The following is a 27,766-nucleotide window of genomic DNA, read 5'->3' on the forward strand; positions in this document are numbered from 1 at the left end:
TGAAAATACGTGGCCATTATTAAAGGGGATAAGCTCGCAATTTCTTATTGTCAGAGTTTCCCACTTTGTTTAAAAAGATTGAAAAAGAGAAAAGAACAAAGGTTCCATTTCCATGCCTTTTACTCTGTATATAAAAGCCAATGCATGCCTAATCTTGGCAAAAAGGCGATTTACATATTTGATACGTGTGACAAATAAACCTGTTCATTGTGTTAAGTAAAAAAGAAAAATCAAAAAGGCATCTTTTTGACTTAGGTATGTAGAACTAAAACTAAACTAATGTACAATCATGTAAAAACTTTGATTAACTAAATTTTACGACACCTTTCAAAGGAAAAGTTTATTGCATTGGGTATAAATTATCAATGTTACTTTACCTCATGTCGAATCTTCAACACTCAGACTTGGATATGGACCACTGATACTGACACTTTATTTTGGACTAAAATCGTAATAATAATAATAATAATAATAATAATAATAATAATTAGAAATAAAATAAATTACAATTTAGCTGAATCTAAAACTTTGACACATATCCATGTCCAACACAAATACCGAATCCATGTAGTATATTGCTATTGAGTTATCTTAAAAGTAAGAAGTCACCCCTAAATTACACGTAGTGTTTATTATCGCCGGCCTCCTAGTTTTACAACTACACTACATTACTACTACTTACGTCGTACATTCGACCAAAATATAAGAACAAAGATCGAACATGATTTCTAAAGATGTACACTAGCTACAAATGTTTCAATAAAGATGATGTGCTTCACTGCAATTGACGATATTGTCTATGGCAGGATTGCAGGTTCATCCCCCATATGTCTCTGGCATACTGGTGAATCGTTCTGTCACTGCTGAACTTGTAAGAACCAGCCATGTTCAAGATTGACATTCTAGTCCATTTCTGCTCCCAGCATATTCATAAATTCAGATACAGGTGGTGTGACATAAGCATGGAAATTTAATTTATCTATTGATACATCAGCAGACTCAACAATGACAAATCTGAACTTTCTATATCCCAAACACCATAAATAAACAGATACTCGTATTCCATATTTGAGGTACAATCACAAAGCTCACACGATTATATCACCACAACCATTCAGGTACTTATACTCCCTCCGTCTGAAAGTCACAATTCCTTTCGGATATGACATGATTTGCAGACAAGCCATTTCTGTCATCTCCTTGTGCTTTTGTTACAGGATTTTTCATTGTTAATTTAGGACATGTGGCAAGTTATTCTAAACATCCTAAAATAGTAAATGTGATTACATAACCCAAGTGGAGGGTATAAATCACAAACATTTACTATACAACCCCTCCCCCCCCCACCCCCCCCCCCCCCCTCCCTCCTTAAGTACACCACAACCACACTTAATGTCAGAAGTACTTAAGATTGGACTCTATAAAGCTATTGGGAGGAACAAACCATTTCAGCATAATCACAAGTCATACAGTGTCTCACAGGACTTGTTTCTGTGGCAGGATATGAGGACACAACCTTATATCCCCTACAAAATGTTGATCATGGTAAAGCTTTATAGGAAAGGCAATAGACTAGGTTGTTAAATCATGACCTTTTTAAGAGAAGGGGAGAGTTTAGTTACTTCGTATATGCTTGATCTTATCCGCTTATGATAAACCTCATAAAGTAGTTCAATAAGGACTCCAGAATTGTTTTTGCCAAAAAATGTTAAAAGTTTTAAAAGTCATTCTTGTACTTTTCTTATGGGTGCATTTTATGGAAAAATTTATTGACTTGATCAGGGAGGGTAACACCATTTTCTGGCCTCTATAAAAATATCGATCTGATATATATGGTGCTTGTTAGGAATGATCTGCTTTAAATGACATGGTTGTAGAAACTTACTTTTTGATCACGGTATGCCTCATCAACCTTCTCTTGGCACTCTATGTAGCTGGGGAAGTCCTTGCCAACAAGGAAATAATCTGCACGACCATATCCTTCGTTTCCTTCAAGTGAACCCATTAACACATCGTAGTTGTATGTGCCAAATACTCCACTTCTTGCAAATTCCTTTACTTCTTCAAATCGTGGATCAGGCACAAACTGCAAAATTAACAAATCACTTGCTTGAAAATGGATCTCCTATTCAAGTCTTAAAAATATTGCCATATTCCTTTCCATGAGAAACTTGATAGGTCACCAATGGTGGAATTAAAAATCAATATATAATAGTGACATTGAATGTAAAAGATATGAGAAGAACAAAAAGGTACTAGTATGCACACTTTACCTTTCCCTCAGCTCTTTCTTTCCTAAGGCCAGCAACTTCATGAGCTTCAACGCCAAAAAGAAAAAAATTGTCCTCTCCCACTTCTTCTCTTATCTCGACATTGGCTCCATCAAGAGTGCCAATCAACATACAGCCATTCATTGCAAACTTCATATTGCTGGTTCCACTGGCCTCCATTCCAGCAATACTGAAGAATCATACATCAACAGAATTTAGTCAGTACATTAAGATAGGCAATTGAGATGATTAAAGGGGCACATCAGAGTTCATAATGCTGTTTTCCACTGGCCTTGATTCCAGCAGAACACTACATCCTTCGAGAAAATAGGAGGTTGAAAGTCGCCACATTCCCCACAGAGCTTATCATTACGAAACATCCAAGTTATGCAGCTATTAATTGAGTACTTGTCCAAATGTCATACTTTAATAGTAATGAAAATTTTCTGTAATTTTGGTCAAAAATTGTTGTCAAGTGTCCTTAACCATTTCGATTTGTTTAAGATCTAACATGGGTACTTGAGGAATCCGAGGAACATAACTGTCAACAGGACCAACAATATGTAGTGATTTTCATTTTTCAGAAACAATTGCTGCAATATACAGTGCCACAGGTAATCGGTTTAGTTATTTGAATAATTGGTTGCCTTTATGGGGACTCTTCCAATGAGAAGCTCTAGAAGTCTAGCATATAAACTACTCCGGTTATTTTCTAACTACTTTCCATACTATTTTTTTTTTTTTCGCCCTTAGCCTACTCTTATCTTATCCACCTTTTCTTACACCCCACTCATCTTTTTCAAACGATACTAGAAAAAAAATTCAATGGCAATTGAGTCATTTGAGTGGAACAAACAAACGAAAAAATGTACAGGAGTATAAGTTTACACATCATCTTTTGGGGTGTCACATTAATGGCTGAACAACGATGAGATAAACCAACTTATATTCTAAAATCATGCTTCGCTAGCTAGTGAATAAATAATAGACCTTCATGAAGATTTTCTATTCATGTAGCAGGTAGAGCTAGGGAGACCAATAGAAGCTTGCCCATCCCCGGTCTCCCAACAAAAAACTTTATATGAGCTTACTGAGTATACATAAGATAGAACTGAGAGCTTCAGAGATCAATTAAGAAGTGTGAAATCAAATTACCTTATATGTTGGGAGAGCTCACTGCCAGGAATTAGCACTTCGGCAACACTAACATTGTAATCGGGAACAAACACAACCTAAAAGAAAGTTGGTGGTAATTAACTGAGTTAGAGAGAGAGAAGAGAACATCAGATATAAGAAAATGATCAATACAGTGTATCCATAGTTTACACTGACAAGATGAGAACAATTAAGTTAATCACTTAGCAAGTAGAAGATTAACAGAAGGTGAAGAACCTGTATGACTTTGAACTGCCAGTTTGCCAATACGCAAGATTATACTACATCATCCCAATAACTCAAAAAGGCATCTGCCTGGGGCCGGGTGAAGGGAATGTCAGACGAGCATAAATCATCTCAGTAAAAATAATAAGGCTATTTCTAGTTTACCCAATCACCCTCAATCTTATAAACATGGTGCCTTTACAACTCCAAAAAGAGAAGCACAGACTATATTCACTATAATGACCCATTTTATAAAATAATATGAATATGCACAAGTCATTTATGACATTGGATGCCGTAGCATATAGCTTTTTCACTAGCTAAAGCAGGCATTGATTATTGATCACTTACTTGAATGATCTAGCTTGAAAAATCTACAAGTATCAAGTTCAGGGTCAGGGAGCTTTAAGATGTACTGTGTGCCTAATTGTCTATACGATAATGTGACTGAATATGCAGAATGAACAAAAACAATGAATGCTTAGAACAATAAATGAACTTGTAACAGTACCTTCAAAAGGTCACCAATTTCAGGATCATTATTTACAGTGGCAGCCACATCTGTGATAAATTTCACAATCCTCTTGGCTTGGACGTATGTGGAGAATGCTTTGCCTCCAAAGATGCACACTCGAGGCACATATCTCACAGCCCTTTCCTCAGGAGTCATTTCTTTCATCTTCTTTTAACGGTAAACAATACCCAAAATGTTTAACAATTGACGCTTGTACTCGTGAATACGTTTCACCTGAGAAAACAACCTAGTTACAATCTTGAAAACAGTCATTAACACATGCACATGACCACTGAGCATTTTATAACTAATACGACAATACCATATCGGTGGTTTAGGATGGAATCAAGTTGCATTTTTCCAGATAAAAGACTTTACAAGTCTTATATATATAGGGGATTGACCTCCAATAGGATAAACAAATTTTAGATTGCTTAGGTTGATATAGAGAGGTTTCACAAGATTCGAGACAATCAGTAACTCTAATGCATGCTTTATCACCTACATCACTGTTTCTCAGTAAAACAAAAAAGGCATTAGAACTAAAGAATAATTTAAACACCGAATGCTTCCATCATCTAAAAATGACCTGCACATCAAACATCGCATCTGGGTTCACAAGATATCCTGTTTTTTCCTTCAAAAAGTCTGCAACCTTCACTTTGTTGATCCTTTTTGCTTCCCTCCATTCAGACTGAAGTTCCAGGTTATCAGCAAACTGGAGACAACAACAAAAATTAAATCATGCAGCTAGCAGCACTTTCTTGAACATGACAAAAGAAATCAACAATAAGCTTGAGGCTTGGGCTATCTACATTTGAGCAATATATATAATATATTCGCAACAACTTTCACAGAAATACAGGATAAGAGGCATCCTCCGATTCATTACAGAAGTGAAACATGCATCCATTTGAAGGCTGTTGAGGCGGGAGTTGTAGAAAAGGGGCAATTCCACATTTGTAAAATATCAGTGATTTTGGGATAATTAGAGGTATGATGGATGCAACACACTTATACAGATTGCTAAAAAATCCTGTCATTTTCTTATTTTTCCATCTTGTAATTGATAATCTCTGTTGCAATGCAAGCCACACATACCAATGCTTTGTTCTCCTATGACTAGCATAATGAGCATTATAAAGAGTTGAGAAGTATATTGGGATATTATATGACAGGTCAGATAACATTTGAATTCCATGTTACTAGGTAATAATCTCAACGAATATCTAGATCCCAATTCTATTTCCTTCCTTGTCTTATAACTTTCATACTTTTTGGGTCATAAATATTAATTTATGATATAATTATTGTTTGTCACAATTTTCTAACCACTGTATTAAAGTATCGTTTATAAGGCCCCCATGATATTATTTTGTATAGGCAGGTGGTATGTATTCATGTATGCAGATTACAGAGGGTGCACTGAAAAGGAATCCAGCAACATTAACTGAAGAAAAGTGGGTTAAATGATGCAATAAATAAAATTAAGGAAGAACAGGTTTGGGTATGATCGCAAGGGGCGATAAGGGTGAGCTCACATGTTGCAGCTCCAGCAGTATAAGTGGGTGCTATGAAGTAAGGGTTGTGGAAGTGCTCGCATGAGAGCTCAGTTAACTATTAGTAAGTGGAAAATTGATGTTGTATGTATTATCTCAATATGTGTTCAAGGCTAATTGTTCAATGACTCTATGTTGGTGGATGCAATGAAACAGAATGGTGAGATTACAATTGAGTTTGAGTTCAAAGTCCAGAATAGTCATCTGGCTAATTAGTCTATTCTTTACTTTGTTATTGCAAGAAATGAAGCTAATAGAGCTACCCATAGGAGGGAATCAATTATTATATTTTATTGATGAAGAGCCTTCCTGAGATATATGTAGCGTGATTTTCTGCTTGCAAAAAAATTAATAAAGTCGTTTTTTTCTTGAGATGATGTGATCAATCTAACCATCAAGATTCAAGAAAAAGCTATTTGCATATACCTTCTTTAGTACTGCAAGCTTCTCGGTTTTCAAAATCCAGTCATCTGATCCAATCCACTTGGTTATAATTTTACTCAGCGCAGGGTTACAAAAGCGGATCCACCTTCTAGGGGTAACACCATTAGTTTTATTCTGAAATTTCTCAGGCCACAACTGCAACAAAAACAAAAAAACCAGTCATCAAGGTCAGAAAAGTGTTGCTTCATTCACATCTTATGACAAAATGCACACTAGTGCTTTACTTGTGCTATTCACCTGATAAAAATCATTAAAAACATCATTTTTTACAATCTCACTGTGTATCTCAGCAACTCCATTGACTGCATGTCCACCAACCACACAGAGGTTGGCCATGCGAATGGCCTTTGGCAGGTTTGGGTCTGGTTTGAAATCAGGCCACTGTTTCTGTTCAACAGATAATACTTCGGTTTCAGCCTTCAGTTCTACAGGCTCCTCAAGTGCTTTGGATGATTCTTTTTCTTCCAAAGGTTCATTTTCTCTAGGAGCTTCATCTTCTACAGTTGGAGTCATAATGGAGCCATTTTGTGGTTTAACAAGCAATTCTAACACGGATGCAGGTAATTCTATGTTGTCTATGATTCTCATCTGTTTTAGCTTCTCTTGAAGCAAGCCAAGATCTTTGATTCCATATTAAGCTATTATAGTATTTATTAGCTGTTAAGAAAATGGAATGAGAAAGCAAGACTTAGAGTACATGAAAAGATAATCTATACAAGGGCAGTGAATATTATGTCGTGTTCATATAATGCTTTTATAATTACCTCCTCATCTATTAATTTTATAATTTCAACATGTCTAGGGAGCAGAGTTTCAATGAGTTCCAAGCTCCACTTCTCCAATGCCTCTGGCAGAACCGTGTGGTTTGTGTATGCAACAGTTCTGGAGGATAGGTCAGAGAATATTAAGGATTGTGCTACTATGCATGTTTTGTAATAAGGGTGAATCATTGCTAGCAGAATGAGTAAAGTTTACAAAAAACCTAGTAGATTATTAACTATCACTTTCCAATCCACCCACCCATCTCCTTTAGATTCCCCATTTCGTCCAGATATTGGTTTATCATTGTTAGGCATGCACAAGGTAATTTAACACGCCCTAACACAATGCACAATCAAATTATTCTGAAAAGGAAAAATAAAAAAATGAAGAGGGCACATAGAAGACTTGCTTTTGTGTTATACTCCATGCTTCATCCCAGCTCAAACCCTTAACATCCATCAATATTCTGATGAGCTCCGGGATGCACAGTGTTGGATGTGTGTCATTCATCTGCACGGCAACCTTCTCAGGAAATTCTTCCCAATTCACAGGATGTCCTGATCTCTTCTCAAAGTGTGCAATAATATCTTGAAGGGAAGCAGAGCACAATGTGTATTGCTGCTTCAGACGGAGAGTTTTTCCTTCAAGTGTTTCATCACCGGGATATAGTATATAACATATCTGCTTGATTATAAAACATAAGAAAGAATAGTTTGTAAGTAAATTGGAATATATTATGCTGACTGTTGGGTTAAAAACACAGATATAGATAGTACAGGTCTACAGGATTTAGATTTCCACACGGCTGTCTGAAAGCTCATTACTCTATATGAATATGTACTAAATACTTCAGAGTTGTTTACTACATGTGACTTTGTACTACTGTACTACTACAGAGCTGTTAGTGATTAAACATAAAATTACGTCAAGAAAGCATCAAGTACTTGAAACAGTGGGTGCAAATACATTTCTGCATTTTTCCTTCATAAAAATAAATCTATGCCAATAATGAAATCAGCAGATCGAACAACTACAAAAATTTAAAACATATAGGATGCTACTTGATGCAAAGAGCTACACAGTTAACAAATTTGTGGTTAGTAATATAAAACAAGTAGTAATCTCTAACAAACCTTCTCTGCATTTGTCATTGCTTCGAAAGCTTTTGCGTGTTCACCAGCATTAAAAGCACGTAGATCAAAAAGCTCTGATGGGACCTTGGTAGACCATAACCGAAGATTAATTGTAGTCTTGGTTTTATAACCTGGAATGGGAACATCATAGGCAACAGCTTTTATGTCTTCTCCCCCTTCCCATTCTTTTGTTCCATCTGGCCTGGTAATGACTTTGCCATAGAATTTCACCGGGTAGGAGACATCATTTCTTACAATTTCCCAGGGGTTACCCATCTGAATGGGATGCTTGAATAGTCAGTAGATAAAGAAATCCATACATAGAAAAGAGAAAGAGCCTATAATTTGGTCATCCATAAGAAATTTATGAATAGCTTGCCATCCAAGCACTCCAGCTGAAGCTATGTAAAACTAGGAACAATTATAGAAACATGAAATCTAACAAGCACTCCATACCTCAAGCCAGTTTTCAGCAACTTCTTCTGGCCATCTTTTGTAATGGTTTGCTTAAACAGCCCATACTTGTATCTGAGTCCATAGCCCCATGCAGGGTAATTTAGTGTAGCCAAAGAATCCAAAAAACAGGAGGCAAGATGCTGGATCTGGCTCCTGTGAGATATTAATACAGACCCCAGTAAGTAAAATGAAGAGAACATTTTCAAGAAGATACATGTATCTCACTCATTGGCCAGTTCAACTAGTGTCTCTTATATAACGTTCTGCTGTATTGTTGAAGACTTGAAATTTCAGATTGAAGATGATGATCTTCTACTGTCAGTCCTATCTACATACATGGAAGCAAATCATCAGCAGTTGTGACTGTTTTTCAAAGTCGTATTCCATCGTCCTATTTAAACCCCACCACAAGGCTGGAAAGGTAGCATATCTCCTTATCTTATATTAAAAAAAATTAAATAAATTAATAAAAACTGAAAAACTTCGTGTAATCAAGACGGTACCGTTGTGCTTATTTCACCATATTATATTGTGGGGGTGTGAAATTATTATATTGATGTGCCAAATATAATGTTGTTTTCTGTGAAAATCAATCAGCAACTTTCAAGATTCATATCAAATATCTATCTTCAGGAAACAAGACTGTCATGAAATAAGTATGAAACTTCAGGAACATAATAAATTCTCCTCTCATGTAATTGCATGGCTAAAGAAAAATACATTTTAGTATAACATAGTAAACACCTAAGATTCTACTTTAGTTTTTGATCAAGTCTTTTTGAACTTCTAATTCTAGGAGTGTCTCTTCCAAATTCCAAAATGCATGCAGATATCACTCTGACTCTCTGAGCACTAAGCATATCCTACTGTTATCTGTATTGTATACATATCATAGACGTTAACATTCCTGCTATGAAGTAATTAGCTTAAAAGGATGAAGAAATTTACAGCAAACGCTATGCTATAAAAAATAGAACATAGTGAAGGAACCTGCTCAGCTACAGCTTCGAGGTTATATCCAAGCTTTCTCAAAGCCTCTGCATAAGCCCCTGATAGCTCAAGGTTGCCAATTGCATTTAGCAAAGCTCTGCCCTACACTACCAAAAACACATTGAGAATATACAAAATATCAGAAATAATACAAGTTCAAGACAGATATTCTCAATTATTCAAAGCAAAATTAATAGTGGAAAATCTGCTTGCACATTTGCCCAAGTTCTTATGTAGGGGTACATATAATAAACATAGATATTTCCAGTTGCAAGACAAAAGGAGTTTATGAGTTATTTTCCAGAGTAAACAGTCCAAGAAAACATAATGAACCTGGAGAAATTCCATTGACAGATAATATGCTTGCTTGGCATTTGACTTCTGATACAATTCATACGTTACATTCCAATTGATGATAAGCATGTCACGAACACTTTCTGCAGTGGCAAAGAATGCCTTGGGAAGCTCAAATTGTGCAGGAGAGAAGGAAGGAGTGAACTCTGCATGGTATTTTATGCTTGCAGCAACTGATTCAGGATCCGGAGCAAAAGAATTTTCAGGACCTGTAACTAACACAGCAGTGTAGAATCCAGCATCAAAATCAACAGTTATCTCCAAGTATTCGAAAACAACAGTTAATACAGTGCACATGGAATAGTTGGACAAGTACATCAGAGGTCAAAAGATGGTCTAACAATGAAGTGAGCATGAGAATGATCTAACTATTATAATATTCATAAAGTATCTTTAGAAAAAAAAATGGTCTAATATCCTTATTAATAATTTAATACACGTACGAGTACAATATTACAATGTGACAATTAATTTCGAATGACGCTAATTAATTCCTTCTAAACCACTAGTACTCATCAATTCAATAATTCTAAGACAAGGTAAGCGTATTGTTACAATAAATCAAGCAAATAATAATAAAAAAAAAATTAAGAAAGAGAAGAGAGATACTTTGATCATCAGTGACAGTGTCTTGCAATTTCTGATTACTGACAGCATTCTTAATCGATAAATTCCTTCTGGAAGAAAGCTTCAATGGCGGGAAATTGATGAACAAAGGATTGAAACTCCTTAAATTGAGACGCAAATCGGAGTAAATCGGCGTCGGAATTGAGGAATTCGCCGCCATTGATGAACCTTGCATCTCTCTCTTTTTCAGAAATTAGGGAAAATTGATAGACAATGAAGAAGAAGAAGAGAGAGAGAGTGAGACGTATGGAAGATTAGCGTAGGGTGGAAAGTGAGTAACGAGTGCTACAGGTGGTAGTTGAGTAGTGTGAGCAACACCACCAAAATATAATTAGCACATGTTTGATGTTTCTTCAATTTCGTCCTTTTCATTTTTGTCATGCTGGACGGTTGTCAACCTAGGTTGTTTTTCGAGTTGTGCAAGCCCATGTGTTGTGTTATCAGTCTTGTCCTCAAGCGATTCATTATTAGATTGAGTTAAAGAAAAAGTTGTGTTGTATTGAGCTTGTGTTGATCTTTATGAACTACACCTTTGCAGCGTCAATTACCCTCTATATATACTAGTTTTTATATTATTTGTGAATTGGTCACTATTAAGCAAATTGACTTATTATGCTCATGCTAAATTCTAAAAATGATGTTTATGCCTAGCCAATGACTAGCTTGCATTCTACTCATGTTGTGTTGTGCTTGTGGAAACTCTAAAGGTATGAGGCCATTTTTATGTAGTGTTTAATCAACCTTGGTGCTGATCCAATCCATCTCTATTTAATCGTACATTCAAAGCATATCCATATTTAACATCGAATTGTTTCCTTTTAACAAAGGTTAATTACCAATTAAATTTATGGTTTATATTTGAATGAACCATTGAGTCAATCACCAATTTTTTAAAAAAAATGCTCTTTTTCACTTAATAAATTTGTAGGTTTAATTTACCTAGGAGTCTAAGACAAAAACACTAACTTTTGGTACTTGAATAAGCTATTGTGTCTAGCTAGGGTAAAATCGCTAATTAAATTCTGAACCAAATAAAATAATTAAAATCGATTTTTACAATTGATGATGGAGATAGTAGAGTAAAAATAGATTAAGGGTCTGTTCTCTTCCGTTGAAATTCAGTTCAGTTCAGTTCAGTTCAGTTCAGTTCAGCTCACTTCAGTTCAGTTCAGTTCAGCTCTTATGTCTAATGATATTGCTAATGATATAAAGCCAAATTTCATTCTTTTAAGCTCTTATTACAACGACGACGACAACAACAAATAATAATAATAATAATAATAATAATAATAATATAATAATAATAATTATTATTATTATTATTATCAATAAATAATAATAATAATAATCATGAATAAATAATAATAATAATAATAACAACAACAATAATACTAATAATAATAATCAATAATTAATTATAATAATAATAATAATTAATAATAATAATAATAATATACACATAGGTATAGTAATATATAATCAAAGAGCACTAATCCGTAGTTAAAAATCACTAATTAATAAGTTTAGTTCAATTCAGCTCAGCTCAGCTCAGTTCAGTTCAGTTCAGTTGATTTTAGTCAATCAGAATAGGCCCTAAATTGATATTTATAACTGATAATGTGGACGGTAGATTAAAATTTCCTTTGTTAAAAAAGGTCTAGGACTATATATAGTAGGGAACTTTTTTAACTTCAAACATTTTCAATGTAAATCTGTGTGTGTATATATATATATATATATATATATATATAGGGGAGGGATCCGGTAAGAACCCCTCCTTATATAAGAACCCTAGTTATATAAGAACTAATCTAATCCGTTGGATTAGATTGAATTAAACGGTCACAATTAATGGAAAGCCAGTAATGGCATTATTGTAAATATCAAAACCCTTTCACCTTCATACATAAACATAAGTCTCTAAATTTTCTCTCTCCTCAAACACAAGCCACACCTTTGTCACTTTCTCTTCCTAAGACCCCATGTTCTTTCTCCTCAAAACCCCAAAAGTGCTCCAAATCGAACAAAAAATCATCGATTTCCTTCAAAATTTTCACATAATTTCAAGAATATTGTTCCTAAACTTGCATAAAACAAGTTTCATTGAACAATTCAAGTAAAAATTTCGCAAGAAAAAACCCTACATTTCACAAAAAATAATTCAAAGGGAAATACGACTGGAAATTGACAAATTACGACGTACTCCTATGAAATTAAGTTCCGAAATGAAAAGGTGAGTAATAATCTATCAATTTGAACGAATTTTAGGTACTTTCATTGCCTAATTTAGGACGTTTTTTACATTTATTTTTTTTTGGTATTTTGAAATTTGAATTGTTGCAAGCATAGAATGAAGAATATAAGGATGTTTTTGGAACTAATATGCCTACTGTTACAAATTCGTATGAATTTTCTTCAATTTTTGGCTTTATATTCTAAACTTGTGTTTTGAATCATATTTACTATGCTTATTATGTTCTAAATTATAATCTAAAGTATGTGTAGTGTGTTTAGATCTGATAATTTACGATTTTTGTGATGTAAAATTATGTTTGAAGGAATGTGTATTATGCTCTAAATGTATATGTATTATGTTCTAAATTATATCTATTATACTTGTTATGTTCTAAAATTATAATCAAAAGCAATTACTTTTGCATGCCCCCGGTTTACAATAATTTTATTGTACATCGAACAATTTGCGAAAGTAGCCCTTTTTTCTTACAAAAGTGACCCTTTTTTCTTTATAAAGTGACCCTTTTTTTTAACAAAAGTGTTTTTTTTCACAAAAATGAACCTTTTTTTACAAAAATGACCCTTTTTTTTCACAAAAGTGACCCTTTTTTTCACAAAAGTGACCCTTTTTTTCACAAAAGTGACCCATATTTTACAAAAACGCAGTATTGTCCGCCGACCTTCAAAAAAAAAAGGGTCACAAAATTCAGAAAATATGCCTTCAACTTTTTCGTTTGAACTAGTAGTAGGAGGAGCAATTGTCTCCTTCTTTGAAAGCTTAACATTCGCCATTATATTCGAAAACTAAAATCAAAATCGAATTTACATGAACATACCTTAAAATAACCAAAAATACAAAAAATAGATGAACATACATACCTCAAAATTGGATGTAAAAGAAGAATTAACAAAAGAAATTACAAAATTAAGTTGAAAACCAAGATTAGATAGAAAAACGAGAGTGAAATTGAAGAACCAAGGAGATAGAAACTAGAAAGAGGGGTAAAGAAGAGGAGAGAGAAAAAGAAGAGCAGAGGAAAGAGAAAAAACAGAAGAAGAAAAAAAAAAGCAGGAGAGAGAAGAAATTTTACACGTGTAGTTGGGCCATAAGTCCATAACCACTGCCATTCAATAACTTATTGTAAACCCGCTTTTTTTAAACTTCTGTGAATCAAAAGTATGCAAAGTGTGTTTAACTCTGATAATCTATTATTTTTGTAATAAAAATTATGTGTTTTAAAGTATATCTATTATGTTCTAAACGTATGCTTGTTGTGTTTCAAAGTATATATGTTATGTTCTAAAAGTATATATATCATGGCTCTTATGTCATAAAGTGTTCGTATTATATATGTTCACATTTATATCATATGCTAGCTTCTTCTTATTATGATCTCAAATTGTGTTTAAAAGTATGTTTATTACTTTCTAAAGTATGTTCTATTATGCTCTAATGTTAATATTTTATCATAGGAAAAAAAAATTTGAACATAGGACGAAAAAAAAAATTTGAATATAAGTTTAGAACATAGGATATTAATTTATAACATAGGTTAAATAAATTTAGAACATAGGATAATTTAGAGCTTAGACAAAAATTTAGAACATATATAGGCTGAAAAAATTTAGAACATGTAGGATAAAAATTTAAATCATACATTTATAACACATGTTTAGAACATAGGAAAAAAATAGAACATAGGAAAAAAATTTAGAACATAGGAAAAGTAATTTAGAACATAGGTAGAAAACTTTAGAACATTGGAAAAATAATTTAGAACATAAGCAAAAATATTTTAGGACATTAAAAAAAATAATTTAGAACATAGGAAAATAAATTAAGAACTTAAAAAAATTAGAACGTAGGAAAAAAATTTAGAACATAAGAAAAATAATTTAGAACATAAGCAAAAATCTTTAGAACATATGTAAAAAAATTTAGAACATAGGAAAAATAATTTAGAACATAGGCAGGAAGCTTTACAACATAGGCAAAATAATTTAGGACATATGCAGAAAAGTTAGAACATAGGCAGAAAAGTTTAGAACATTGGCAAAAAAATCAAACTATAAGAAAAAGATTTAGAACATAGGGTTATTGTTAGGTGTGCTAAAACCTATTAGCTCACGTGGATAGAGCACTATGCAAATGCACAGAGGATGTAGGTTCTAAATTAGCTTAGCATGTTGTAAACTCTTTTTTAGCATGTTCTAAGTTAGTGATACCTCTTATTGCGTTCTTAATTGTTAGTGATATCATTTTTCATGGATCTATTGGGTGGTTGGTCGGCCCTTAGATTGTGGCATGTATTATCTTTGAGGGAAAACTTGGGGAATGGGGAGAAAGAGGGAGGGAGGGGGGGGGGGGGGTGAGGGGAGTATGTTGGCTAGCTGGGCATTATTAATGAGTTCAAAGGCTTAAAATAGGTGGATGGACTTATAACATGCTTTTGAGGTTGCAAACTTAATTGTCTCAAAATGAAATGTAGATGCCTTGGCGGGTTAGGATGGTTTTGTATACATGATGGGGGCAATTTAACTTGATACAATTTAACTTTATTAGTTATTATCAATGCCAATGCAGCTTTCTAGTATGATAATTATCGGTCTTAAAGTAGTAGTAGCTGCTGTCAAAAATTAGTGGAGTATTGGCGGGGGGGAGGGGGGGTGGCCTTTGGTTTTAGAAATTGTAAAATGTGAAGGGAGGCATGTAGCCGGGCATAGTAATGGGGGCATTTGAGTTTGTACATGTGATTGTTTTCCGCTGCTTCTAAGGGGGAGTGGTGATCAATAACATACGGCTAAAACCTATTAGCTCAAGTGGTAGAGCACTATGCAAATGCATAGAAGATGTAGGTTCGAATCCTACATAGGTTATCTTTATAAATAACTAAATAAACTTTAAAAATAAACTAATTATTTCTCCTTATATCCTAATTTAGAACAAATGTAATAATTTAGAACATAATATAATGTAGAACATAGGAAATAATTTTAGAACATATAGAAAAAAAAAATTAGAACATAAGAAAAAACATTTAACACGGGATAAAAGTTTAGAGCGCATTAAAAATTAGAACATAGGTTAAAAAATTTAGAAAACATAGGAAAAAAATTAGAACATAGGTAGAAAAATATTTAGAACATTGGAAAAAGTTTAATTATAAGAAAAAGGTTTTGAACATGGGAAAAAAATTTAGAACATAAGAAATTAAAAGGCTTAGAACATAGGAAAGATAATTTAGAACATGAGAGAAAATTTTAGAACATAGGCAAAAGAAATTTAGAACATAGGAAAAAAAATTTAGAACATATGAAAAGGTTTAGAATATAGGAAAGTTAGAACATGAGAGAAAATTTTAGAACATAGGCAAAAAAAATTTAGAACATAGGAAAACATTTAGAACATAGGAAAGATAGTTTAGAACATGAGAGAAAAATTAAGAACATAGGCAAAAAAAATTTAGAACATAGGAAAACATTTAGAACATACACAGAAAAAATTTAGAATACGAGAAAATTTTAGACCATAGATAGAAATAATTTAGAACATAGACAAAAAAAAATATATGTGGTTTTATATGATGTAAACTCTTATCTTTTAAAGTTGAATGACTAAATTCTATAGAATAATCTAAGTTATATAAACAAATATTTGGCTTTAAATGATTAATTACTATGGAACTATGTTACAAGCTTACAACTAAACTCTTATACAAACTCTCGTCTCCACATTACACAAAAATCAACCTACGTAGGATTCGAGCCCACATCTTTTGTGCATTTGCACAATGCTCTACCCTTTGAGCTAGTAGGTTAATGTATATAAAACATCTCAAAAGTTATTTTTTTAAAAATCATATCCCCGACTCATCTATATATTCTATATATATATATATCTCCAGCATTATTGGGGCTTATGCTTTACTTGAAGAAATTTATGTAATCTAGAGTACAATAGGATGAACTAAAAAATATCTAATGATAGACCATAAAGCTAAGATAGACCATAAGACATTTATACGGCCTAAATGTGTTCCAAAGACAAAATATAAAATAAGAAAATGAAGGAAATGGATAAAACAAGCTAAGCAATTTAATTAAATGGAATTAGACTCACATCTACTATAGCCATGTTTAATTTGTAGTGCATATACTAAGTAAGTACATGCAGATGTGCAATCTTCTACAAAATAGCTAGAATAGGAGTCATATATACTGATATACATACACAAACCAAAGGAGGAAGAGCTTTCATAGGTGCTATTCTTGCATCCTAATTCATGAAAATTATTGACATCGATTTTGATGATCAACGGAATCACGACAAGCCTGCCTGAATTTCCGGGTTAAGAATAGCATGATAACATTCTGGATTAAGAATATGGTAACGTATCTTTCACATTGACCAGAGATTAAACTGTTATTAATCCACTAATCAAGACAAGTTCTAATTAATTTAATTAAAGTTTAGAACATTAGCATAATAGTTTAGAACAAGGGAACAATTATTTAGAACATGATCAATTATAGCTCAAAAATTATGAAATGAAGATCAAACATTAAATCAGTAACATTAATTATAAGAAATAAACATGATTGAATAACTAATGATGAAGAAGGTCGCATAAGCTTAGCTTTCGGATCCAAAATTCATTCAAAATTAGATGAAAACTGATAAACCTGAAATTGAAAATAAAATAACAAAATTAAAATTACAAAAAAAAAAAAAAAAAAAAAAATAATCAACACTCAAAACAATAGAACATAGAAACTAAAGCTGAAATTCGATCAAAAGCAACAATAATGAAAAAATAAAAATGATTGAAATCGAATAAAAGAATGAAATTATCAACACAAAATTCAATGAAATTATGAACCAAATAACAAAAATCAACACATAAATTTAGAAAACTGAACAATAAAAATTATAAGAAAATTGAATAAAAAACCCTAAATTTTCATCATACCTTTAAAACAGACCTAAAACGCGAAATATGGGAGAAATTATGAAGAATTCGCACACAATTCATAAGTTCGAACAAATTTCTTGAAGAATTTGATGAAATTTGGGTTTAATGAGGGGATTCGCAGCGAAATTGACGAGAGAAGAGTAAAGATCTGTAGCAAGATTAGAGAGAGAAAATAATGATGTGAAAGAGGAGAAGGGGTCAAGGGAATATGGTAAGTGTACAACTGAAATTACAAAAGTGCCATTACAATTCTATTGATTTTGGGTAGTCGGATCTACTTTAACCCACGGTCCAGATTAGTTCTTATATACAATGGGTTCTTATATAGAGGAGGGTTCTTATATGAGCCTTCCTCTATATATATATATATATATGCTTAGTATCTCAAAATTTAAAACACTTGTTTCAACTTTCAAGTGTCACCTATTTAATTGATTTAAGGCTGCGAAGGTGGGGGTCAGTGGTTCTATTCAAGTTGTCATTATTTTCACAAATGTAGTACGAAGTATGGAACATGAAGCAAGCAACAAGATATTAAGATCATGAAGAAATTTATTTTTGCTTCATGAGAAGGATGGAAAGGAAAAATATCAACGTTCATAAAGATTTGTTGAATAAGAGTGGTTAGAGTTTCTTATGTAGCACAATTGTGGTCCTAGCAATTCTTCTTGTTGTGTTGTTGATTAGATACCAATTGTCATTAATTCAAGATCATTCCATATAAATAGCCACTTGTTAATACAACTTGTAAATTGTTTTCATCATACAGTAATAGATTACACCAAAAATTATGTAAGTTAAGCATAATTCTCAATAAGAATTTCTGCAAAAAAGGATAAATTTCTACATATATACGAGTATTTTGTTAATAATTTGATAACTAGGGTCAATTATTTCATCTAACATTAGCAAGACTAAGGATCTGTTCACATTTACTTAATTTCAGTTCAGTTCAGTTCAGCTACAATCAATTCAGTTCAATTCAGCTCTTAATTTCCCTCTCACATAAAATATTCATTTCAGCTCAATTCAGTTCAGTTCAGTTTAGTTCAGTTCAGATCAGTTTAGTTCAGTTCAGTTTAGTTTAGTTCAGCTTAATTTCCCTAAGTTGTTCGTAGATTTACATTGGTAAGGCCAAACCTACCTGAAGACCAGAAATTTGAAAATACAAGATACGATAAGTGATCAACTATACTAATTAGAATTAGATGAACCGATCCAAGATCTCAATACGAGACCTTCCAATTATATTACAATCAAAATTATATTCTAATTTTGTTCTTATCTTGAAGAAAGAATCTCACTTCACTTTTTCTTGAAAATTTTATAAATGATCACGAGTAATAATAGTGTCACCATGTCACTCTCACCTAAAAAAAAAATGAAATACTTGCCAAAACAGAAAAACCTTTCTAACCCTTAGCCTCTCTTCTATCAGTAGGCGTAGAAATTCCATCATTTTCATAAAGCACAACTAATATAAATCACATTTGATCCAACGTCATTGATACGAGCTTAATACTTTAACCAAATATGCTTGTTATTAAAAATTTTACAGTAAATTTACAAGCTAGCAGAGTATATAAAATAATGTACTCGTAGATATAAAGTGCTCCATATTTAGTCACGATAAAAAAGTGAGTAAACAAGGTACAGAGTAATGTGACAAATAAATTTAGGTAGGGAGATAAGGAAGAGAAATAGAGTTGACGGTTGACCCAAAATATGTTAAGCACGATATAACGGTCGAAAATGTCAAAGGAGGGGAAAATATTATTCTCGCTCTGTTTTTCTGGAGCGCCAATCATCTTTTCATTCCCACCATTTCTCAATTTTCTCGCTAAATCCCTCTAATTTTACCCTCCTTTCTCTTTCTCTCTCCTCATTGAGTTGAAATTCCCTAAATTTTGATTTTTACCCTAATTTTTTTCTTCCTAATTCTTGTACCATTTAATCACCTACATTTATACCCACTTCGAATTTCGCGGAATTCTCAGGTACATTATTTCAATTTTCTATGTTTCTTGGATTTTCTTGTTAATATGCAATAATTATCGATGATGTTCGAGTATTATTTTGTCTATGTTTGATTGTTTGAATATTAATGATATATCTAGAATAATGGATTAATTGATCAATGAAATCGTATAATTTCCGATTTTGATAAATTTATTACAATGAAATGATGTTTGCATGTTTAATTTATCATTTACCCAATTTAATTACTATACAAATTCCCAATTTTGATTATTGATGATATTAGGGTTTGAAATTTTCAGGGTGTTAACCAAAATTTCTGAAAAAAAACTTAGATAGGACATTTTAGCAATGTTTGGGTTTAGGAAAAAAGGTTCAGCATCAACTGCAGCTAGTCCTGCACATCCTGATGCTGAATCAGGCCTCCGGTCGAGGCGAACATCGTCCGAGCCTATATTGGTCTCTGAAGACCTTAATGACAGCCTAGAGAACAAGTCCATGCAGGAGCTTGAAGGGTATGCAGTTAATAAGGCTGAAGAGACAACTAAGTCTGTCAACAATTGTCTTAAGATTGCTGAGGATATTAGGGAGGATGCTACTAAAACACTCGAAACCTTGCATCAACAAGGTGAGCAGATTCATAGGACTCATGAGATGGCTGTTGGTATTGACCAGGATTTGAGTAAGGTATATCTTTAATTTGCTTCTTATGATGTTATTGTGGTTCTTTGTGTTAGAACAATAAATGGACATAGGTTGCAAGTTTAAGGGGGATCAATGATGTGATTTTCGCGATATTTGTTTGTTTGTTGTTGATTTTGTGAGATGTGGCCTAGGGGTTGATTATATGGATGAATAAGTTGTTGGGTGTGTGATGTTAACAGGGTAGATTATTCGTGTTTTGACTTTGTACTTTCCACATTCAACTGTTAGGTACATTAATTTCGTGTTTATCTAGTGATAAAATGGTGTGAATGCATCTTTTAAATAGAGGAAATGTATGCAACACTGTGCCCCTTGGTTCAATGTATAAGTAGAAATTTAAATAGTGGGGACTAATAGTCTAATAAACTTGGAATCGTGCAGCATGGTCATGTAGTAAACTAGTAACCATATTTATGTTGGCATGCCACTACTTGAGCCAAATTAGACGTTTGTATGCCAATGCAGGATATAGTTGTGCATTTTTTGTATGTTGTTCCATTGTAGTTTCCTCTTGAGTTCTATTTTGAAATATGCTACAGTTATTTCAACACCATGTAGCCATAGTTTTTGTAGATGTGTATAAGGCTCGGTAGATTGATACACAAGCTTTTGAATAATATCACTTCATCCAATGATTTACTCTGATGGAAGGGACATGTTTGTTCTTTTGACATGAATATTCAGGGAGAAAAGCTTCTTAACAGTCTCGGGGGAATGTTCTCCAAGACATGGAAGCCAAAGAAAACTCGTAGCATAACAGGGCCGCTTATGTCACCAGGTTCTCTTTCACCTGTTACGTGTTTAGTTTAATTCATCTCTTTCCATGTTTTGCTCATCTCTTTTTGACCACGAATACAAATTTTGTAGCTATGTAATGGATATTTTGTTTATTATTTTGTCAGATGCACCATCCAAAAGTGCAACAAAAGAGCAGAAAGAAAAGTTAAAGGGTGCTCCTCTACCAAAAGGAAAGCCAAGTAGTAAGACACCACCTTCTGGACAATCAGCAACCATGCAGAAAGTTGAGGTCTGTAATATTTCTTATGACATAGCACTAGTCTTTTGATCAAATTATCAGAAAGTTTAGGCTTTTAGCTTGATTCTTGATTTGAATTTTTTGTGTATTTATGTGATTAGTTGGAGAAGGAAAAGCAAGATGATGCTCTTTCAGATTTAAGTAATATTCTGGGTGATCTAAAGGGTATGGCAGCGGACATGGGTTCTGAACTCGACAAGTAAGTTTTTCTTTGCCACCTTTGATTTTCTTGATAAGAAGTCTGGAGGCTGTCTTTTCTTCTTGCCTTATTACTTGCTTTACTTTAACTTCTACCTAGCTTGTTTCGTGCTACTCGCCTTTCTATGTTCTGATGGGTGTTTTGATTGCAGGCAAAACAAAGCACTTGATCATCTTGACACTGACATGGACGAGTTGAACTCCAGGGTAAAAGGGGCTAATCAGCGTGCTCGTCATCTTCTTAACAAGTGATTTAGATCAGTAACCTCAGTTTCCTGTCCTTCTGTAATTGGTCTTTATAATGTTCATTCTGTAATTTTTCCACTGTTTTTAGAGGTTGATATTCCGTCCATTCTTTCTATTCTTTTACTTGTAGTAGTTGGATTTAAGTTCATTCTTTACTTCCATCTGTATGTATACATGACACAACTACACAAGCAGTATATAAAAAGGCTATTTTTTTTAACGAAGCTGTACATAAGCTCCTTTCTTTCTTTCGTGTTCTCTGTCATTCTATCCTCTGTAGAAATCAGAAAATTTGTTTCTAGAAATCGAAAATTTCAGAAGAACTGAAAGAGAATGTTGTTATTGCTGCATTTTATTGTTCACATTAAAAAAAAATCATAGAAACTATTACATGCAGGTGCTTGTAAGTTCCTAATGGTAACAAAAACAAATGAATGAGGTGCAATCTTGATAGGTGAAAAAGTCTTCACAAACACGGGCTTCATCTCAGGAATGTTCGATTTCTGAGTTAGACTTAACAACTTCCCGTTCAGAAGAATCTGGTTGCTCTGAATATTCCCTCTTTCGGGGTTATGTGATACTCTTCTCTTTCTTGTAACCACGGCTCTGTGTTTGTCATTCTTGGCTCAGGGAATAAGTTGTGATCATTCACTAAATCAATATTGAAAGTGGTGGAATTTGACATGTTGATGATCAGTAGAGTAACCCCAGGCTGCAAATAGCATAAATAGAATATGGTTAATAGTCTTAATACCAACAAGTTTGCATCTTAATAGTAAACAAACTACAGGGTTCTTTTTGTCCGGAATTAGTTGTCACGTTGATAGTGTAATTTATTCAATGCATCACATCAAAGCACTAATAAATTGGTATTGCTTACCTTGGTTTTTGAACAATGGGAATACGTCCTTAGATAAGGAGAACCGGTGTGAGTTGTTGCAAGTACAGTGCTCCCCATCAGACGGTGCCACAATAAAGCCCTAAAATGAGATTTTGTGTCATTTTTTTTAATTAAATTGTCACAATATCATAACGTCTCAAAAAGTAATAAAATTATTAGTACTCACCCATAAAAGTCGGGATTAGGGATAAAGGTATTGGTGTCAAGAAGCCCATAGTTCCCTCCGATCAAAGTTTGTCTACAGAAGACCTTATGGTTCAAGGACGCTGTCATGCCCAATTGATCCAAGTACCTATTCCCACAAAAACAAACAAAAATCAGGAATACATACTTGTACATGTAATACGTAAGTATAACATGTAACAGGAATAAAAATGAGAAAAAAAAAATGTGTGGAAAGAGACCAATAGCCATCAGCAAAAGTGTTAGAAACATTTTTGCCACCACTATTAAACGCTCCACCGGATTCGCCAACCCAAGGCTCAGACCACGGTCCGAACCGATCCACAACCCTGGAGACATCTTTGTATGTTTGAGCTACTAAGGTCAGAAAATTGGGGTCTTGAATCTTGTTAATGAGATTCTTATCAACACCTAAACACAAGGTAAGAAACACAATTGTTTTAACAATATGTTTAAAAACTAAGTAAATTTTATACTTGTATTAGATGACTAGTATACATACCAGCACCAAGATTGTAAATGTGGTGGGTAACACCTTCAACAACATTAGGTCCTGATACTTGTAAGAAGGTGGTGAACCATTTTTCATCAAAGAAACCACCTGGACCCAGTACCTTGGGCCGGGTCATCGGATTCGGGTATGATTTTTTTACTATTTCTTTAAGTACTATCATATCCTTAGCATATTGCTCAGCCTCTATTCTTCCAGATACCCCAGTTCCACATAGCTCATTTCCTAATAACATCAAAATTAATCATATAGCTTAGATAAATCTCATAGTAAGATTAATAACAATTAAAACTTTATTGTAGTTACATCAAATTAAAGACGACGTACCAAGTTCATAAGAGTCAATTTTGTGTCCCTTAAAGATGTTGTAATTGATAAAATCTTGTGCATTTTGATAACTCCAATCTCCTATGTAAAGATCATCACCCTTGACCTTTTCCCTCCCAATGAGGGCGTTCAACCCAAATGTTACTAAAGCCCTGCAAATTAGATATATAAAAATAATGATACACGTTAATAGTGTTGTACATGTAGTATAACAGGTGCACGCAAGACTATTTTCTAGTGGTCTCTATATAAGAATGTAGCGATGCAAGTATTAATTACCCGTTGTTACCGAAAAACTGAGCAAGCTCATCCCATCTTTGCATGTGAAAGCAACCCTTGGTAAACCCAAACAAGCCATCACTCTTTGAGGAAAACTGTTGGCATTTGCTTGTGGGCTTTCTAACGTTGTAAAACACTTGATCTTGTAGTGATCCTCCAACTCTTAATCTTAGTGGACTCAATGCTGCACAAGATTAATAATTTTGAGCACGTTTAAAACAAAAGAACATGTATCATTTACTACAATACTACAGACTTAAATTATTCGTATGTTCCTATACCTTCACAAAATTGTACGTGTCATTAGTACGTTTTGAAATTTAAAGTCTCACATCTCATTTTATATTATATCACGATGATATATTTATTATTAATTAGTTAAATAAAATAAAATCAAGATGAATTTATTAAGACCAAAGTCAATCAATTATTTTTACCCCAAAAAAAATATCAATCAATTATTTCCCGTAAAAAAAAAAAAAATAAATAAAAAATAAATAAAAAAAAACAATCAATTATGTACTCATACTCCATATTTAATTTATAACCTAGTTATAGGAAAAAACGAGGGTCAAAGATCAGAAAAAAAGATTAGTAAAATGTCAAATTTTTATAAAATCCTCAATAAAATTAATCTAATTAACTTTAATATATACTCCATAAAAAAGCCAATTTTATTAAAATCCATAATAAAACAAATATTACCAGATTAAATTACACTTGATAAAAGAAAGTAGGAAGGTAAATAAATATGAGAGCATACGTAACCTTGACAGCATTATTCAATACTTTATTTCTCAAATCCTGCAGTTAATCACACAAATCATTCTCATTCTTCAATAAATTATTTTTCTAACAAACCAAAAAATATATACTTCCTTCGTTGAACATTAGTTGCAATTTTGGGGTATTATTTGAGAAACATACAAAATTCCAAAGTTGCAACTAATATGTAACGTGGTACATACCAAATTGAGGATACCAGCTTTTCCCCAAGGACATTGACCATAATTACACTTATTAGAAGGCCACCAATCCAAAGTCGCACATATAAAACTGTCATCTGTTTTTCCAATCGATGTTGCTCCTCTAATTGTCACTTTAACTTCATTCACCTCATTATTATTAAGTCCAAGACATAATAAATTATTAGAACTAATAACTATAAGAAACGAAATTATAAATATAAGACTTGATCTATACAATTCCATTATAATTATACTTGGAATTATAATGGAATTGTATAGCTAGATTTCTTAATGTTTTTTTTTTTTTTTCTGTATATGTTATTAGATGGCATATATGGCTATGCTTATATACTAATGGAGACACCTAATGATGATAGATTAGCTTAAGTACGGATAGAAATGTTATTATTAAAGATGACGATGATCTATTTTATCCTTAAATATTGGATAAATGTGTTGTTTTCTACACATGATAATGATAATACAATTGTAGAAAAGATAAATCTATCTATCCCAAATTAAATAATTATCCTGCAATCTACATCCTGTAACAACATATATTAACAACTACCATGCTCGACAATTATTATTAATTTATAAAACATTGTTAAAGGGTGTTAATTAATTATGCCAAGGTCAAAAAATAAATAAAAATAAAGCCAAAACATTAATTTCCAATGCAATACAATGAAATATTGAAAATGCCATAAAAAAAGAAAGGTTAAATTGCTCTTGTTGAGAGTCGAACTCAAGACCTCCCGCTTACTAAACGGGTGCTCTAACCAACTGAGCTACAAGAGCAATTGACAATTAAAATTTCATTTGGAAAAAATATTAGATTTCTTTTTATTATTTTTTCTTAAAAAAAAAAAAAAAAAAAAAAAAAAAAAAAAAAAAGAATTCTCTTTACATATGGTACCTTATTTCACGTACAAGGTAAAATGAAAATCTGAAGGAAAAAGATAAGATAAACTCAAATATGAAGGAAAAGATTGCTTTAAAAAAATAAAAATAAAAAATAAAAAAAATGAAGGAAAAGATAGGGTTTAAAAAACTCGTATGTATATCCTATCAAACAAAAAATAGAAAAAAGGTTTATCACCTTGATAATTAAGTGGCAAAACTTTTTATTAAAATGGACCCACAAGTGTCGATATAATTACAAAAATATGATACTAACTGAACATATTCCGTATTGTTGATTTATTTACAATTGTGCCATTTGATTGGAACTTTCCCAAGCCAAGTAGAAAAAAAATTGAGACGACTTCTTCCGTAGAAATGAAAAAAAAAATTAATTTGGTAACAAGAAAATTATAATAGTTCAGATAAAATTATGTGTACATAAATTGAGAGCTAATCTGTTTTAGGTTGGTTTTGTTTGAAGATTTCTCATAAAGCAAGTCAATTTTCTTCATATCCAATATCGGCGATAATAACAACGCCATTAATCATAGAGATAAGAGCATAAATAATAATAAATATAATCAGCATCTATAAATTCTTTAATTATAACAAATGGCTAATTGCTGCCATCATGGCTACATTCATACATTTTTCATTCTGTACCTACAAACAAGGGTGCAAATTTCTTCATCTACACTTAGGAGCCTCAACCAAAATTCAATTTCAAGCTCGAATGAGTACACCTCTCCCCGTAAAAGCTTTCCTTTTTAACTTTTACTTTCCTTTCTTGTTTGGAAAGGGGTGGAGGGAGTGGGATGTGAAGACAGATAAAGAATAGGGGCTTCTGAATCAGACCAAGAACTCTGTGTCCGAGACTTCAAGTACTTTGTGAACACCTATAGGGTTTACGCCTTGTCTGAATGCATTGCTTTCAATATACCTGCATAAACACATAAATAGCAAATAGTTACAGCCTTACAGGTTCCCTATAATACACTATGTAGTTTCTATGATTCAAAAGGTTTAGAGAACCCACATTTCTTTCAAAAATGAGTGCTTATAGAATGCGTCAGGAATTCTCCCACTAAATTGATTGTGATCCAAGTACCTGAAAATTATAGAGCTTGATAAATGAGACTACGCATAGCCATATGATCAATAATTTTGTCAGCATGCCAAAAAGTCGATCTAGAATTTGAACTCTTCCCCCAATTCCCTCTTCCCCAAATGAACAAACTTGAAAGTAGAGTCTAGGAGTTCTTTAACTTAAAAGCACACTTGAAGAAAGACAAATTTGGTTTTAGAATCCTGAATTAGGGGTGTACAATGATCATTCTTATAAATCATGTAAAGATTTATCAACACCAAAGATTTCTTTTCTACTTCGTACATTTTTCAAGTAGGGATCAATAACAGATCGCAGTTATTTCTACATTAAATTATAGAGAATTCAGCAGCTCAAATTTCACTGTATACAGGCAGTTAGAGTTGAGACTTACAGATATGTCAATCTAGGAAGACGAGCAAGGGCAGATGGAATTATTCCAGTCATTTTGTTGTATGACAGATGCCTGTGACAAATGCACCATGAAACTTCTCATACGATTCAAGAGAAAAGAAAAATTACCAGCTTAAGAGAATAAACTGTACAACAAATCAAAAAATTTGGGGGGGTTTACTTACAAGATCTCCAAGTTCGTTAAATTTGCTAGCTGAGCCGGAATTCCTCCAGTCAAATAGTTATTATTCAGATAGCTAGACAGCAGGTCAAAGAAGTTAGTGGGGTTAACAATGCAAACAAATTATACAGGCAACTGCTATACAGTAACTTA

At 32.9% G+C, this 27,766-nt stretch overlaps 2 protein-coding genes, 1 non-coding gene and 2 pseudogenes across 4 annotated transcripts in view; 1 reads left to right on the forward strand and 4 right to left on the reverse strand.

The window, feature by feature from the left end:
• Positions 1–519: 519 nt before the first annotated feature.
• LOC145601319 (alpha-1,4 glucan phosphorylase L-2 isozyme, chloroplastic/amyloplastic-like) lies at positions 520–10,784 on the reverse strand (annotated as a pseudogene). The gene is made up of 15 exons (XR_014104376.1): positions 10,472–10,784; positions 9,842–10,077; positions 9,509–9,610; positions 8,519–8,671; positions 8,063–8,338; positions 7,339–7,610; positions 6,932–7,049; positions 6,405–6,824; positions 6,150–6,302; positions 4,754–4,882; positions 4,162–4,398; positions 3,426–3,502; positions 2,274–2,460; positions 1,886–2,086; positions 520–913 (listed from the first exon to the last, which is right to left on the reverse strand). The product of XR_014104376.1 is annotated as an alpha-1,4 glucan phosphorylase L-2 isozyme, chloroplastic/amyloplastic-like (transcript).
• An 8,718-nt stretch (positions 10,785–19,502) lies between these two features.
• Positions 19,503–22,083, forward strand: LOC145602504 (putative SNAP25 homologous protein SNAP30). The gene is made up of 6 exons (XM_081658697.1): positions 19,503–19,694; positions 19,977–20,361; positions 21,064–21,157; positions 21,282–21,406; positions 21,517–21,614; positions 21,766–22,083. The coding sequence occupies exons 2-6, from the start codon at positions 20,026–20,028 to the stop codon at positions 21,863–21,865; spliced, it is 753 nt and encodes a 250-aa protein (XP_081514823.1). The 5' UTR covers positions 19,503–19,694; positions 19,977–20,025; the 3' UTR covers positions 21,866–22,083.
• On the reverse strand, positions 22,005–25,271 carry LOC145600336 (heparanase-like protein 1; annotated as a pseudogene).
• A 484-nt stretch (positions 25,272–25,755) lies between these two features.
• Positions 25,756–25,829, reverse strand: TRNAT-AGU (transfer RNA threonine (anticodon AGU)). The gene has a single exon. It is a non-coding gene; the product is annotated as a tRNA-Thr (tRNA).
• Positions 25,830–26,488: 659 nt separating this feature from the next.
• LOC145601027 (uncharacterized) overlaps positions 26,489–27,766 on the reverse strand; it is a 6,675-nt gene continuing 5,397 nt past the window's right edge. Inside the window, exons 8-11 of the mRNA XM_081656933.1 lie at positions 27,618–27,689; positions 27,434–27,505; positions 26,971–27,042; positions 26,489–26,874 (exon numbers count right to left, since the gene is read on the reverse strand). Coding sequence (XP_081513059.1) covers positions 26,784–26,874; positions 26,971–27,042; positions 27,434–27,505; positions 27,618–27,689 — 307 coding nt within the window. The 3' untranslated portion in view covers positions 26,489–26,783. The remainder of the gene's footprint in view (positions 26,875–26,970; positions 27,043–27,433; positions 27,506–27,617; positions 27,690–27,766) is intronic.

This window comes from Chenopodium album, chromosome 21, assembly GCF_948465745.1.
Source record: "Chenopodium album chromosome 21, dcCheAlbu1.1, whole genome shotgun sequence".
NCBI classification, from domain to species: domain Eukaryota; kingdom Viridiplantae; phylum Streptophyta; class Magnoliopsida; order Caryophyllales; family Amaranthaceae; genus Chenopodium; species Chenopodium album.

Excerpts from the sequence above, each read along its gene's own strand:
- LOC145602504 (XM_081658697.1), top strand. The coding sequence starts at position 20,026 with ATGTTTGGGTTTAGGAAAAAAGGTTCAGCATCAACTGCAGCTAGTCCT. Across the intron at positions 20,362-21,063 it reads TTGACCAGGATTTGAGTAAG|GGAGAAAAGCTTCTTAACAG; the intron begins GTATATCTTTAA and ends ATGAATATTCAG. Across the intron at positions 21,615-21,765 it reads ATGGGTTCTGAACTCGACAA|GCAAAACAAAGCACTTGATC; the intron begins GTAAGTTTTTCT and ends TTTTGATTGCAG.